We start from the raw sequence: 16,684 nt of genomic DNA, 5'->3' as shown, positions 1-16,684 counted from the left end.
AATAGTGATCCTAAAATTCTTGTTCTTACCAAACAGGTCACACAAATGTGGTGTTTACTATGTGATGAAAACACTAGTAGATCTACAGGTTTGGCAAGTAAACTATTATTATGGCTACTCCTAGGTTTTAAATTATTGAGTTTAGTGTCCATGCCAGATACTAATATGGAGATCATACGCTTATCACATGTATTAGACAGAAGCTAATATTGTGCATTCTGTAAAAACATTTTAAATGTTAATTTAATGTCATTAAATGTAGTTAAACTTTTGGTTAAATATGACTTGTGTTCTCCGAGTGCCTAATGTGCAAAGTAGAGATATCTTGAATGTGTTTTACAATAGTAACTCATGAAATGAAACTCATGAAATAATTTAGCTGCTGCCTGTAATACTTTGATTCAGTTTTAGTATTCTTGCCTCACTCTAATATCCTGTTACACAAACATGTCTAGTATGTTAATGAAAGGCACCACAAGTGACACATTGAGGCCTCTTGCTCATTTCCTATTGTTCTGTGATCACAAAGGCTTAGTGAAAGGTTATCAATATCTAGCAGCAGCATGATGCCTCAGGATGATAAAATTGCCAAAGAAATGTTGTAGCGTATTATTGGAAGCCTCCTAACCTGGATGGAAGGGTACTTGGTGTTTAACTAGACAAATATTTCTTTAACACTATGGCAATTGTTTTATAGATTGTTTTTGCTGTTATTTAATTAGCATCCATCATCTGCAGTGGCAATGACAGCAACAAGTGGGCAAACATTGTTTACCTTTAACTGATTTAATTAACTTTGTCCTATTGTTTGACTTTATGCTAATGTAATTTCTCTTCTAAAATCCTGCAAACCCATTGTCTCCAATTGTTTGTTCACAAAACAAAACATACATGTATGCATTTGGCATTAACCCAAGAGCAGTAGAATCTCATTAGAGTGAGAGAGAGCATTTCTGAAAAACCAAATGCTTGAACGAATAATTATGTATTCAGAACACAGACTCTCTGATAAGAACTGGATGAATGGATTGGGGATGGCTGTGGTGGCTTCTTTTTGTCTTGATGTGTCAAGAGTAGCTGACTGCATTGTTCTCCTCCAGATTCACAGCCTGGCTTCTTTCATAATCCTGGTGTCATTTCTGAAGGACATTGACAATATATAATCGCTTCTCTTACCCTTAACTGTTAACATTTATTCAGAACCAGCTGTTGAGTTATTCATCAACAAAGAAATTTTTATCAAAGGTATTTCATGTTGGAGGAGTTGAGAATAGGAGGACCCCTGCCAGTAGTGCCCTGCTGTCTGTGCAAACTTTTTTGATTCTGAGACTTTTGTACAGTGGTAACTCCTCAGTGATGGTCATGGACAGTTGCACATTGAAAATAAAAGATGCACAATATCAAGTAAGCAGGTATCAACTCTTGCTGCCCAGTTACTAGAAAATACAATACAATAATTAAGAAAATGATACAAAAGTAAAGAAATGAGCAAATGTGATGAACATTTAATAATCAATAATCAATAATGCAATTATTATGTTCCTATGGTGAAATTTTTTTTAAAAATTTGACATTGCTTCGATTAATCCTGTTTGACTGATCATTACATTTGGAGAAAGTTTTGGCAGTTGTACCATTTCTAGACTATATATATATAATATCTTGGGCACCTAAACATACTATTTCATTCTTAATTGTATTTAACATATCTTGTACTTAGAAAAAAAACTCATCACGTATCGAGTACAGAAACAGAAACCTAAGCATTAAATCTGAACATTTGCCTTTAAAATCTTATCATTTACACTGGGATATGTAAGGTCAAAGATTTTCTCAACATACAGCTGACCATGGGTTTAAAACATAATCACATCACTGATTTGAATATCGTACAAATGTTTGAATATAATTTTTAATCTAACCTTTCACTATTTTGAATTATATTAAAATTAACTTTAGTCATAGATAGGGTTTCCAGTATGAAACAGATGCTTTTTGTCTCTACAGTGGGATGTAACATCCTCCTGAAAAAAACCCCTAAAAATTAGTAGAGAGCATCTGCATTAGAATGCCTCCACACAAACACACACTGTGCCTGCAGGACCTGCTGATTCACCATTGATCAAAGTGAATGACAATGTTTTAGAGGGTAGGTCACTATATTAATTTGTTATCAGATCATAATCAGTGATTGTGTTTCACCATGATATTATCCCAAAGAACAGAGACGTTACTAGTATGCAGTGCCGTGATAAACATTAGTGTTGACAGCAGGCCTCCTGTCAGGCCTCGCTGCCCACTGTCCCCTTATTCCACCCCCCTCTGAGCTCTGAGCTCTGAGCATTCACACAGCCACATGCATTGTCCTGGAATGAACTGAAGCAACATGGTGTCCAGGCAAATCTTGTTCAGTATGTACAGTTTTTGCAGTTGTGAATCCATATCTGAATCCTGAACTGTATGTATTTTAATGAGCTTCTCAGTTCATCATGGGTTGTGTAGGCCTTATAAAATTTGACTGATTTTATACAGAAAAGTCTTTCCTTAACTGCATGTAGGGAACTTTATCTGCTGTCACTCAGATGCATAAATGGCAGGACAAATTTCTGAATAACAGCATAGGAAAAGTAAAGACACCAGAGTCTAGTGTGGGTTCTCAAAAGATTTGATTTCAAGTTAAAATTGATAAGTGTCATGATAATTAGTTTATTGAAATATTGTGTGAGCACTGTATTTTATTGTTATGATATCCCAATTAAGTTTGATAAACACAGAATAGGCATTTCAATGTTTCAACATATGTATTTAAATATCTTCCAATTCCATCAGCACTATATGTTTAGCAATGAGCATGAGCACTTCACACATGCCAGCAATATTTGTGGCAAAACTGTCACACTGCATCATAATTTGAAACAGTCTTCAGGGAAAAGGACAGACAATGAATGGACCACATGTCTTAACTATGCAAGCAATACCTCACTTCTTCTCCTTCAGTGCCACAGCAATTACTTTGATGCACAATTTAAAATGATCACACTTATAGAGGGTAATGCAAGAAGAGTGTGTCTCATTGATAACAAAGGAGCAGTGTGAGTTATGCCTTTAGGGCCCAGCACTCATCACTTAATGAAGGGCGCATGGTGGGTGTCAGGCATTGCTATCTAAAACATCCCTCCAAAGACTGCAGACTGCAGCCATCAATCATAGAAATTACATCATAAAAGGTAAAAGAAGATTTGATGCCTTCCTTTACCTGAAATATACAATTCCATAGATCTTGTTTTACACCTTTTATGTCTAAGGAGTGTCTCCTGAACTCTAAAAATGTAAATTGGCATTCAGTAGCAATGTTCCACAGTCACCTCTGTCTGACTGTTACAAATGATGGCACTGCACTGTGGCCACTTCTCTTTTTTGATAGCATGTGTTTAGTTTTGTGTTTATAAGTTCAGTTTATAAGTGATACCAATAAATATATATCTGAGCAAAGCATACAACATATACATTTACACACCACATAGCATAGCAAAGTGTGGCTTATATGTCATTAGATCATAGTTTAGTACAGTAACTGGTGTGTGTTAAAATGTTTTGGATGTGTTGTAAAATTATGTCATTTAATTTTTGCCATATGTTTGCGGTTAATACAACACCAACTTATATTAAATTTCTCAATTCCAGTTTACACTGATGAAAAACAGATAAATGATGATCATTTATTGTCTTTAAGATAACTGAGGTTATACATGCACACATACATATAGGCAAATGAAAGCATGATATTAATTGCACATATTCCAGACACAAATGACTAACACCATAAGACGGCTTCATTTAAATGACATGACACAAAGTGCTGCTATCAGATTAAATTGGTTAACTGGCTGGATTTATGACTACTGTAAAACATACCACATGAAGACATTTGCACAATGACACCATTTTGGTACCTCAGATGCATTTGTTAACATGAATAATTACAATTGGTTCCCCTCAAAACACTAAAGATTGTGATTTCCTGTATGGCACAATACATGTTGTGACATGGAACTTGCTTTAGTCTACATATAGCTTGCATAGAGTTTAAAAAATTGTAAGTGCAGTTTGTTATGTGAACATGGTCCTCTTATCAGCCCTCTTAGGAGATGGCCATTTTAATGTCATATACATTTAATTACTCTTTTCAGTTTTATGACATGAACTGTAAAAATATAATCTGACAATATGTTTTAAAATTACTAACTGCTAAAAGCAAAGCATGATACTGTATATTGCTTAAGGTCTTATGTTCCAAAGAGAAGTCACAATAAAAGTCTGTAGGTTTCATGCTCACATTGCTAAACTTTTTAAGACATATATATATATATTCAACTACTTGCTTACTACTCTTTCTCACCACTGTTCACTTAACCTTCTAGTAAAATTTTCTTTCATATTGCAACTTTTAAACAGTGACAAAACAAAATACATAGTTAAAGTAATTTGAGGGGGTGATAAGAGAGATCTATATATAGATTGAGTAAGAGCTAAGGAGAGACAGGGAGTCTGTACAGGGAGACTTTACTGGTGGTTTTGGTTTCATTTGGTCTTTTCAGCTGGAGCAACAGTGACTGGCTCTGTCTGGACCCCGGCATCTGTAGAATGACGTTTCTGACTCTGAAATTTAAAGCAAGAATTATTGTATGGTATTCTTTATTTTTACTACTGTTGTCTTTAAAGAGCCATTCATGTGTATTTTACCAAAAGTCTTCTAAAAGCTTTGTTCTCTACATTAGGGATGAAAATGTTTCTAACTAAAGTCTTTGTTTTTTCCCCTTTTTTTATGATTATTTCACCAAATTTGATTGCATAAAATTTGTGCCCTCTGAATTAGATTACACGGGGGACAAAGTCAAATTTCAGTTATTAAAACAAACTGTGAAAAACAGTTCTCAAGATGAGTTACATGATGTATGCTTCACTGTGCGAAGACCTTTTGTTAGTTAGTGAGTTGCTGCTGCCATCTAGAGGAAATGAAGCGAGAACATATTGCAACATACAGAGCAAAACAAAATAAACCCTGATAGCCATGACTGGATTAATATTTTAGGTTTAAGTATCTATCATTTCTGCTGAACAGTTGTACGCTGGGGTAAAGTGATGGCCTTCTTACCAAAATTTTAAAGAACAGCTGGATGGAGTTCCTCTTCTCCAGCTTCCTGGGCACATTGGCTCCGTCATCTCCAGCTTGGTTGGCAGCTGAGGCTGGTTTGCTATCTGTAACCACCTCTGGTGACTTGACTGCTGCTTTTGGTTCATCCTTTGTTTTAACTGACTGAGATGTCTCTGCTGCTACAGCTGGGGTAGAGGTCGCCTCTTTGGGAGCAGCAGCCTGAAAGTGTTGAGGTATATTTAAAAAAATAAATAAATTACTCCAGTCCCTACAACAACAGAGAATAACAATGTCTTATTGGCTCTGATCATTAAGTGCATGACATTTTAAGTGGCATTAAGAGCTCGGTCTGCTGTTAGCATCCAGTGTGTCACACTTATCGCATTATGAAGATGATGATCTTAGAAGCACTGTATGATTTTTAGATATAACAACAAATTGAGGAATGTACTGCTGTCAAAAATGTTGTTTTAGAGCAGGTTATAATACCAGATGTAACTAAACTGGTTAATGATGCATCTTTTCCCAAGAGGCAACTGTATTTACCACTCCAGTAGTTCTTCGAAGGAGTCGAACTCCACTTGTGGAGACTGCTTGGACTTTTGTGGTCATGTGGTCTAACAGTACCTCAAATTCACATCAATCTGTTACTTTCTGTTTAGTAATTCCACTTGAGTTTATACTCAGAGATTTTCAGATATTTTAAAGTCTGGAAAAAGAAACACATCCTTACTTTAGTCTTGAAAAAGCGAAAGGTTGGCTTTGTGGCTGTTTTCTTTTCTTCTTGAACAGGAGCTGGTTGTTCTGGCTTTGCAGCAGCCTCCAGAGTGCCAGCTTTCGAGGGATCCACCTTCTTTTATTAAAATAACGGAGAGAAAAATGTATATGATAATCTACTTACAAATTAAAGGCATAATTGAAGTTGACAGAGAGAACAGGACTGACCACCTGCAAGTGAAGGAAGAGGTAAGAGAGGGCAGTGAGGAGAAAGAAAAATATGATGAGAATCCCACACCATCATGCACAAAATTAAAAAAAAAATATTTTCTCTGAAAGAGAAAGGGAAAATTGAATTATTTAATAGCCACTGAAAATCCTCAGATTGTCCATCTTTAACTGAATAGTTCACATTTTGGGAGATAAATGCTTTTTATCTATGAGGATGATAGCACAAATTTCCATTAAATTTGAGGTTACATCCAGGAGACAATTAGCTTAGCCTGGCATAAATACTAGATGCAGCAAGCCTGCATTCATATTAAAAGGAGAGTGGTATCATCTAAGTCTTGGCAAGAAAGCAAATGAGCATATTTCCCAAAATGTCATACTCCATTAATGTACCTGAGCATCTATCACAAACTGTGGTAGTTCTTCCACCACCTGCAGGCAAGAAAAACTTATTTGTTTTCCCATCAGTTCAAAGCTGTATTAAATGCAGCAAATTAGGGGCTGACTTATCTGATTTACCTGCTCTTCTACAACTGGCTGTACCAACTCCTCTGCTGTCTCTTGAGGTTTAACCTTATTTTCACTCTGAGCAGATGCAAAAAACATGTACAAAAATAACAGCTATACATTTTACAACAGGTGATATCATCAGAGAATTATAAGATTATTCCAATCCTGAGATTGAAAACTCTCCTTTGACTAAACCTAACTAGCTCTGGCACCTCCACTGGTGCCTCCTGCAGCGTGCAACTGCTTTACATATGCAAATTAGAATGTACAACACTGTAATTTACAGTAGAGCATGTCTGTTATGTAACACAGATACTATAATTTGTCATTACTCATTAGAGTACTCATTGAGCATATGCAAATTACCTAGCTGTGTTAGTGGGAGGTTTAAAATCCCGTACATTTAGAGTCACACTCCCGAAATTCACAGATTTGAATATATGAATATAATATACCGTAAATACAGCTAAGACTGAGCATAGTGTAGTTTACCTGCACTATAACTGGCTGTACCTCTACTTCTACTGCAGGCAGGGGTGGCTCCTTGATTGTCTGCAGGACAGTGAGGGCATTCAACAAGGCAAAAAGAAATTGTCCTGAAAACCTCAAAGGATATATCTCCATTATGAAAAGCCTAATATGTTAGCATGACAATGCACGTTGACTAACATTAACTAGTTATGGGAACAATTTAACATCATAAGAAACACTTTTCATGGACCCAAAGAAGTTTGATAACTAAGTCATGGGTCAGTTAGCTTAGCTTAGCATAAAGACAAGGGGAGACACGTAGCCTGACTCTCCACATTTGCCTACCAGCACCTCTATAACAGTCTCTTATTAAAACATTGTAACTGTCTGATTAATGCACATATAGCCTATGTCCAGAGCTGTAAAAAAACAAAAGTTGTAGTTTTATGCGGAGCAACTAGTGGCTAGTTTCCTGTAGAGGATATGACCTAATGGCCGATACAGATTAAAGCAACAATATGTGACATGTTGATTAGTGAGATGTAGAGGGGCTGGTAGGAACATTTGTGGAATTCAGGTTAGCTGCTTCCAGATTTTATGCTAAACTAAGCTAATCATTTCCTGGTTCTGGCTCTGTGTGTGGTGCTGAGGCATTGAGCGTGGCATGGATCTTCTAATTTTTGGACTTGCATATAGTAGTTTCCAAAATGCCAAACCTAAATCAATCAATAACACAGTTTTGATGTTGGAAATCTGATTTCTTTGTGGAAAAATAGGCTGTGGTAGAAGCAGTTATGCTAATTTGATGCCCCTAGCAAAGCCTTTTAAACCTGACTAAAGTCTATTATTCATTGTCTAAATGAGCAGGTTCTTCTGAATGAGGTACAATACCATGCCAATATTGGCCTGCACTATTTCTTTTTCAATAAGGAAACACCTTTGTTTAGTTTCTCCTACTTCCAGACAACTGTGCTCTTGTTCAGTTAGTAACAGGATGAGCCATGGTCAGTTAATGAATAATATAATCTACTGTACTAATGCAGTCTTGGTTGGGGGGTTTGCCTCCACTTTCTGCAGCACCCTTGCCTTTGGATGATGTGATACCTAGCAGTACCTCAAATTCACATACAGTATGTTTCACACTACATTATCATCTGACACACTGTGGAACAGTTCACATGAATAAACACCCTTCAAAATATTGATCCCATCTGGCAATCTGCAGCTATTTACCTTTGTACGAAAGAGTTTGCTCAGACTGTGTTTGGCCGATTTGCCTTTTGAGGACTCAAGTTCAGTTGCAGCAGCTTTTGGCTCTTCTTTTGGTGTGGGTTTTGCAGATTTGGCTGCTGCCTCTCCTTTGATTTCCATTTTTGGTGGCTCTGGAGGAGGTGGTGGTGGGATAGACATTCCTTTGGGTGCGGCAGGTGGTTCAGATACTTGTGCAACCTATTTAAGAGAAAGAGAAGATGTTAAACAAATGGTTTGCTGTGCAGTTTTAGGTGAAATATGATGCCAGATGGGGTTTCAGTAATTACATTTTCATTCCAATTTCAGCTATTAACAATTAGTGTGTTAGCAAATAAAATGGTATTTCAAGAAGTGAACTCAACCCAGCCATGCATGGTAAATGTATACCTTTCTTGTGAACTGAAAGATCTATTATACAAATTAAAACACTATGTTGGCTATATGCTCACAGTAGTGGTTCCTGCTGGTTGGGTCTCCTTCGGGGACTATTTGGCAAAAGGAAAGGAAAGCAGTTAAACATAAAGTTAAATTGAAGCAAAGAAAATTGGCAAAAAGCCTGTGTAGATTTCTATAATATTGTGGTCTGGACATAAAAATGTACTATTGGGAAGGCCCTCAAAGTCACAAAAAGAACAGAAACAGAAATAAGCAGAAATTAATGCTAGTTAGAGCACTTGCATTTTGGAAGTAGCGACCTTTGTTTGAAAATTAACCCTTACATTACTGCATTCGCAGTAGTTTCATGAACATCTGTTTACCTGATCTTTTGTGGCATCAGGAGTAACTGTTTCCTTTTTGGATGTTTTAGTGGTCACCTGTGCAACATGGAAGGGAAATTAATTCTCTTCACTCATTTTTTGCTTGCAAAATTTTGAAGAAAAACATAATACAGAACCTTCAAATCTTAAATATATAAGCATCATAGTGCAATATGTTCTGGTAGTATAGCTGCAGTGTATGGTGTTCACAAATAGAGGATATACAGTAGGTGATGTAACAGGGACAAAAAAATCATTTCTCTAAAACAGAAGCCTTTAATAAATGCAGACATAGGCCTTTATGGTAAGCTAACTAAGGCACACAGAGTGCACACTGAGGTCCCTGACAGGGCACATACAGTACATGCGCTGTCATTGTGACAGCTATTGTGCTTCGGAGATGGCGTAGGCCTGCCCTCGCTCTATCTTCACAAATCTCAACTTCCAACAGCACAGGCCTCCCTTGTGAGCTCACACTATGGGCTGAACAATAGGCCACCACATTCCCGCATGTTCAGAGACTTGATTAGCATGAGGCTAGGGCAATGGTAACTCTTTAAAACGGCATGACTCCAAAAGAGAGCATGATTAAGGGGAAATACAATAGCTGCTTGTTGTAGGTTTTCCATCAGGCGCTGTCATCATTGCAGATTTTGTTTTGGATACTTTTAAACCTCCCTTTCAAATATCTCAAATTGGAAAAAGAGGAATTACAAATAGACATATCAAAATTAGAAAAACAACATCTTCTCAGTTGAATTTATTATCACTGGTCTCCACTTTATCAACCAAATTACCAAACATCTTGGCTTCAGAGAGGATATAAGCAATAATTTGAACATACATGAACTTAATTTTTATTGTTTGAGCAGCTGTTTGCCCTCAGTAATAGTTTGAGATAACAAGGGTGGATTTGGTTTATCACTATTGATTACAGTAATTCTTTAGTTTATCTTTCCCAAGCAATCAATTAGAAATATCAGTAGCACATAAAGCACACTTAATTTATCAAATTGTAGCACTTACAAATGTTTTGAAGAAATTCATAACTGGATTCTCTTCTGGATTAGTCTCCTCTTCCTTTTCCACAGGTTGATTGTTTTTAGTTTCCGGAGCTCTTTCGTTCTCTGGGGTAAGGTCTAAAGTCGCACCTTCTAGTTCTTGCTGTAGGTTAGCTGTCTCCTATACACCATCACAAAAAATTAGCTTTTGAGAATTATGTTAGAGCAGCACAGCTGATATGCAAGCAGTGAGTGTCTTAATCTCAGTATTGAGATGAGAGCACAATTCCAACCATGCCTCTGCCTACTCGAGGCATTGTCAACAATCACTCTTTTATTAATGTGTGTGTCCCACCCCTCACTCATTGATATTCAAAAATGTGTGAGAGTTATGCCCTCAGAAATGTCAGGAAACGCAAATACCTTCCTGTGTCCTTATGGTGAGGAGCTTTAAAATATAGAACTGATCAATCCTGGCATTTTGATATATTTAATTTTGGTGACGGTATTCTGATTGCACTGTTGTTTGTCAGTACTAATACTAATAAATTATAAATCATTCTAATCATAAATGAAGAAGAAAATTTATTTTCAAGTTTGTAATTTAAATGAGTTTTATTTTGAATGTTAATTGAAAATGTTTTTTAAATGAGTTTTTGTTGGTGATTCATACAAACAGAGACACTTTGCATTATTATAAAACACCATTCATCATACAATCAGTTCCAGTCATCGCCACATACCATAAAAACACATGATATACAGATTAGGTATAGTGATAAATAAAACAATGAAACAAAAACAATGCTTTGGATAAATTCTTCAGCATTTTACTACTGCTCTGTCTTTGGAGCTATATGAATGGTAACAGTAACACTGTATATCAGTGAAGATATGCCTAAGCCATGTAACATAAATGCTGACTCTGTGACAACTGATGTACAAGCTGACTTCAACCTAACAAGTAAATCTCCCATGTCTGTATTTTTGACCGAGGTACCTCCATGAATACCAGCATCTTGTGATTGCACTGTAGAATGTTTTGTGTTTGCCCTCAATTCATTTCCTGTCCTTCCTTTGGTCTCTTCCTCTTTGATGATCTTCACTGGTGCCTCCTCTGAAGGTACAGTGCTCCATCCAGCTTCCTCTTCTGTGATGGTCTCAAGAAAAGCATCAACCCTTTCTATCATAGGCTTTTCATAAATGACAGGACTTGAATCAGTTGGTTTGATAGATTCTAACACTTCCACCACAGGTAGAACAGCTTTACAAGGATTTTCTTTTACAGGTTCCTCTGAGATTAGAGACATGTACTGTTTTGTAGGTGTAGGAATTTGCGCCTCCTCAACAAACTCTTCTCAGATTGTTTTCATCACCATAGTCAGTGGCTGTTTGTCTAGTGAGGGTGTGCCATCTGCTTCCCCAGCCTCGGGAGTGACAGCATTAGACTCAGGTTCAGTCAGTGCAGCATCAGATGATATGTCTCCAGCTCCTTCACCATTGTCTTCAGTTATTACTTCATCTACTCTTGCAACCGTTTCAGCTTTGGTAATGGATTTGTTTGGGTTAGGGTCTAGTTCTGTGGTGACTTTCTCCCACTCTGTCCTCCACTACATTCTTTTGCACATTTCCATGTAGTGTGTCCATTTCTTTGTTGATGAGCCCAGCTCTCTGATTGTCTGAGTGTTCTTCAACTGCAGTCTGCTCAATAACTGCCTCACCAGTGATAACAACAAATTCATTCAGTAGATCTTCCTCAGTTGTCAGTGCTGTCTCCAACGTGACCAGCTCTTCCACAGGGTCCTCTGAACTGGCAGTTTTTCTACCATTGTTGCCTGTTTGTGTTGAAATTTCATCTTCAGGTCTTTTGTTCCTTTGTGTAGATATTTTGACTTTCAGAGGTGGATATTCAAACTCAACTCTGTGTTCGATAAAAGCTGTGGTGGCGTCTTCTTCTTCATTTGAGCTTGGTTCCTTGATCATGAAAATCTACATTTATATTTAGATGAAATTGTTATTTCTCATTTCCAGGATAGCCATGTGGTTGATCACAGTATGCATACACAGACTTACTGGCAAAATAGTCACACTGTAAAGCCATGTAGTGTGAATATTACATCAAAGAAAACTATTTCATTTGTTGATTGAACACTCTCTGAGGTTTGATGTTGTTGCTTGGTTATACTGCATTATATTAATATATAATATTAATATTATATTATATTATATAACATGAGGTGCTTCTGTTGTTTTTGACTCCATATATTTAAATTAGATGTGGGTTATAAACACCTCTAAATTGAATGCTGTCCAATATAAACCCACCAAAGTTTCAAAACATACATCTCATAAGTGTCTTTATTATGGGGATGGTTTGTTGCAGTTCATTACATTTTACAGATATCTGTATTTTTCTGGTCTCAAACGATCAATTTGTTAGTCTGTTAGCATTTTCCCATGAAGATATAGTGGCTAAGCCCCATTATTTTCTACTTAAAGTGTAATTTTTAAAAACAGGTGACATATCTAAAAGTTTTATTTTTCCGAAGTGTAAATAATTTCGTGAACAGCTGCACACTGTCATTTTTAGCAAAAGATACTCAAACACATGGAAATTATAGAAGACTCTTAGTAAAAGAAGCTATTTTGAGTCGCAAATTGTCACACATTTTTAGTTTGAGTATTTTGGTCAGAAGGATGGTGTACTGTATGTGTGATCGATTCTGAATCTGCAATAGTGCCTATGTTGATCATTAAAAAAGAGTGTGTTCCAAGTGTGATTATGTGATGTTACTCACTGATGTATTTTTAATAGATTTTGAAAAACAAAGGAAATGACAAAAGGAAGAAACTATATCAGGTATTAGCTACACAGACAATCATTATCACCAGAGTCAGTTCAAAATAAAACTATAGTGCCCCCAAATTTACCCTTTTAAAATATACCATACCATAAATTGTCTACTCATCCACCCTTTTTGGAATGTTGTTAGTACTATTAGAACTGACTACTACTTCTTTAATAGTAAGACAGCAACAGTCAAATTGCCTGACTCACCTGTTGTGGCTCGATAGGAGGACTTGCATCAGTTTGATCTTCATTTGCAGCCTCATTGTTGACATCAGTTGGAGGTTGTGCTTTCTTTTTGAACATTTTGCCAAAAAGATTCACCTTTTCCTCTTTATTTTTCTTCACTTCTTCCTTTTGGATGGTGGTTTCTGGGATTTCAGAATTAACACTGGCCTCAGCAGGTTGACACTCTGGTTCGAGTATCAGTATCTCAGTTGAATCTAATGCAAGGGCCAAAGAGAGGGGCTTGCCATTCTGGTGGATTGTGGTCTTGTCATTAGCTGCAAAAAAGAAGAACTTGTGATCAAACAGCAAATGAAAAGTTTGTTCAGTGTACAAAATTTTACAAGACTGGACCCGCAATCACCATATTGACTGACAACAAGTTAATGCAAGAAATAAAACTGAATTCTTGTTTAATTATTTTTGTTCTATTTCATTGTTGTTTTTGTGAGATATTATGTTAAATTCTTTGCAAACAACATTCAACACATGTATGACATCTATTTATGCAATGCTCCATGAAGTAAATATGGGTAAGTCAGTCCAACATATTAATATTATCTTTATCGCCAGTGTTCGCATAAGCTCTTAAACAAACTCAAGTGCCAGTGGGAATCCAGAAGCATTACTGTCACTGCAGGTACACCCGCCACACCATCACAGGTCAAATAGTTGCTCTTTGACAATGTCAGAGACTACGCCTATAGTTTACACTGGAAGACTTAAGGCACAGTCCAGCTGGGAGTCACTGTGTTTACAGAGTATTGTAAAAGTGCATGGACTAATCCCAAATGGAATGAAAACATCAGCTCATTTTGTGTGTGATGAGAAGTATATTCCCATAGAGCTACACCAAAGCAGAATAAAGTTCAGTAAAAACAAGTCAAACTTCTTACATCACAAGATTCTCAGTGTGTCTGCGTTCATGTATGGCTGCATCCATGCATGCATGCATTTTATATGTAAAGTAACAACTGTAAAATATAACATGCAGCTGAAGAATCTGCATGAAAGAGCTGTCTTAAGCTTTTATGTCAAGTTAATAAATGCAGATTGTTCTTCTCACGTGACCAAATGTTGAACTTACAAATCTATGTAAGCTTATTTAAAATGGCCTGCTGTATAAACGTCTGTGTTATTTATTTGATTTAATATATGGAATATTTATATAAGAGTTGTAACTCTTCAAACTGAAGCATTAACATGATGACATTTATCCTGTTGCAGCCACTTTGTACCAGCATCAATTCAAAGATATCATCATGTAGCTGCGCCCAGGTGAACCAATTCAACACTAACTGGTTTGCACTGTTTTCATTATTACAACAAACAAAGCAAAGACTTGTGTTATAAGTTCCCATCATTAATGTGTTTTTCTAATCACCAAAAAAAACAGAAATCTGTCAAATAATTCATGCAGTTTTGTTTCTTTAAAAGCTTAATTTAATGAGTTGAGTGAACTCAGCTGTTCATTCATTCAACTCATCATTTCATATCAAATATCCCATGTGTCCCATGTAAGTTTTTAAAAGCTCTGAAAATAAAACCATGAAATATTTAGCTGTTAAGTGAAAGAAAAAAAAATTGGAATTAACTCCGCAGAATTCATGTTTGATGATTTAGAGTGTTTCGAAAGTTAGTTTTTAAATTAAGCATTACTGTAAATTACTTAAATCCCACTTACCATCACCTTCCAGTCCATTAGGTGTGATGTTTTCAGAGAGGCCATTCACTGATCCATTTTCATGCTTCTCAGGAATTTCATCATTCTATGAACAAGGTAATTAAAAATAGATGTCTTTTGTTTCTTTTTATTCAACATTGGATACAAATATTTTCATTTTAAGAGAAACACTGGTTGACTGTAAACAGACACCTGAGCAATCCAGCAAGATCAGGGTATAAAACTTTGGTCCAAAAAAAAAAAAAAAAAAAGCATATTGCTTAGATTACATATGAAAAGTAATGTAACAGGTTTGTTAGATGTGTATTAGTATCAGCTTACCGTGGACAGCTCTGTGTTCTTGGAATTGTCATTTCCCATATTTTTCTTAGTCAGCACCTACACCTTAGGATCAAAGTCAGCTGAAACAAATTAAGTACAAATATAAACTTTGTTAGGTTGTGTAGACAAGCAAAAATGTATTCACCGCAAAAAATGAACTACTTCAAAATCCTCCCAATTTGGTAACATCTTAATTTCATTCAGATAGCTTACCTGTTACACCTCCTAAAGTCAAGCAAGTACTATCCTCCTCAGGCACAATAATATAGAAAGTGGCTGTCACTCTGTCAAAGCGTTACACTTTATGTGTGCTTTAAATGGGTGGGACTGTTTTTAAATTTTCAATTGGATTTCCTGCAGTGGAAAGCCTGCCCTATAGTGCGCACAAGATTAGCATTATAGTAAGCTCTGTGTATGCGCTCTGACAAGATCATTATGAGAATACACAATAATCACACGATGACAAGGTGTGCAGGTTTGTTGACAAATGGAGCTGGGAAGTAACAGGATGTGTATTAAGGATATTGGACTGGCAGACTTCCATACTGCCAAAATATAAATATGTTTTCACCAACCCTAATACTTAACCTAGGTATTTTATTTTGAGGACAAAACCTTTAAGGATTGTGTCATTTAGACTATTATGCTTGTAGTCTTGAGATTTAGATGCAGATTTTTTTATGTTAATATGATATAATGATAATAAAGAGCTTTTTATCTGCAAGGAGAAAGTATCTGTTTTTTAATCACAGTTAATCAAGGCAGACAAAGCTCAGTGATGAAATCATCTGTCTTAAAAGAATTCCTTACATTCATGTCTTTGTGAGCTTGTCAATGCATCAATCCACAGTGGTCTTTCTGAGATGTATTCAGGAATCTAAGCCAAACAGATAGATCATCACATGATACATTTCTTCTTTTATTTTCCTCATCTTTATGTTTTGCATGCTGCCTTTGAAAGTAAGCGTGCCGTGATTATAATGACAAAAGCTATATTGTGATCATTTTGCATCGTGTAATATCAGTTAATGTAAGCCTTTTTATGTAAATCAGCCAAACCACAAAGTAGCCTAACTGTGTTTTATCATGCACTATGTATTGAATATATTATGACAAGGACTGGAATTCCTGAACACAATGTCCCCAATTGTAGCCTATAGCCTGCACACTGAAGTGGGAGTTGGATTCCCCCTGTTTGGATTGTGCAGTTTTGACTTCATGCAAGGCCTGGCTGAGAGACCTCAAACTGTTCATGACCTACCAATGCATAACAGCCTACTAATTTTATAAGTGACACAACTCTTACAAAAACACCACTGATTTTAAGAAGGAAAGATTGAATATTAACATTTATTCAACTCATGTTAATACATCATGTTTTCAAGATGTTGAAAATCATCTGATCTGATCTGTTGCAGTGCCACAGATGCAGATGTTGGCCATTCAGTAAATATTTGAACTTGGGTGTAGTACTGTTTGCAGTAGAAATATTTACAGAGCAATAGTTCCGGT

General features: G+C 36.3%; 1 protein-coding gene across 4 annotated transcripts; it reads right to left on the bottom strand.

Annotated features, from left to right (window-relative positions):
* Window positions 1–3,705: 3,705 nt before the first annotated feature.
* bcas1 (brain enriched myelin associated protein 1) lies at window positions 3,706–15,587 on the bottom strand. 4 transcript variants are annotated; one of them, XM_026333696.1, is made up of 14 exons: window positions 15,386–15,587; window positions 15,173–15,252; window positions 14,852–14,936; window positions 13,153–13,445; window positions 10,120–10,275; window positions 9,094–9,150; window positions 8,785–8,820; window positions 8,318–8,533; window positions 7,106–7,165; window positions 6,623–6,688; window positions 6,497–6,535; window positions 5,889–6,008; window positions 5,156–5,374; window positions 3,706–4,659 (listed from the first exon to the last, which is right to left on the bottom strand). In XM_026333696.1, the coding sequence occupies exons 2-14, from the start codon at window positions 15,209–15,211 to the stop codon at window positions 4,582–4,584; spliced, it is 1,464 nt and encodes a 487-aa protein (XP_026189481.1). In that variant the 5' UTR covers window positions 15,212–15,252; window positions 15,386–15,587; the 3' UTR covers window positions 3,706–4,581. The 4 variants fall into 4 exon arrangements, with proteins under 4 accessions (XP_026189481.1, XP_026189483.1, XP_026189482.1 ...); XM_026333698.1 differs by lacking the exon at window positions 7,106–7,165; XM_026333697.1 differs by lacking the exon at window positions 8,785–8,820.
* Window positions 15,588–16,684: the final 1,097 nt, after the last annotated feature.

This window comes from Mastacembelus armatus, chromosome 7 (genome assembly GCF_900324485.2).
Source record: "Mastacembelus armatus chromosome 7, fMasArm1.2, whole genome shotgun sequence".
Classification (NCBI taxonomy): Eukaryota; Metazoa; Chordata; class Actinopteri; order Synbranchiformes; family Mastacembelidae; genus Mastacembelus; species Mastacembelus armatus.
Note: the sequence above shows the minus strand (reverse complement) of the source record. Positions and strands in the feature narration are given on the sequence as shown.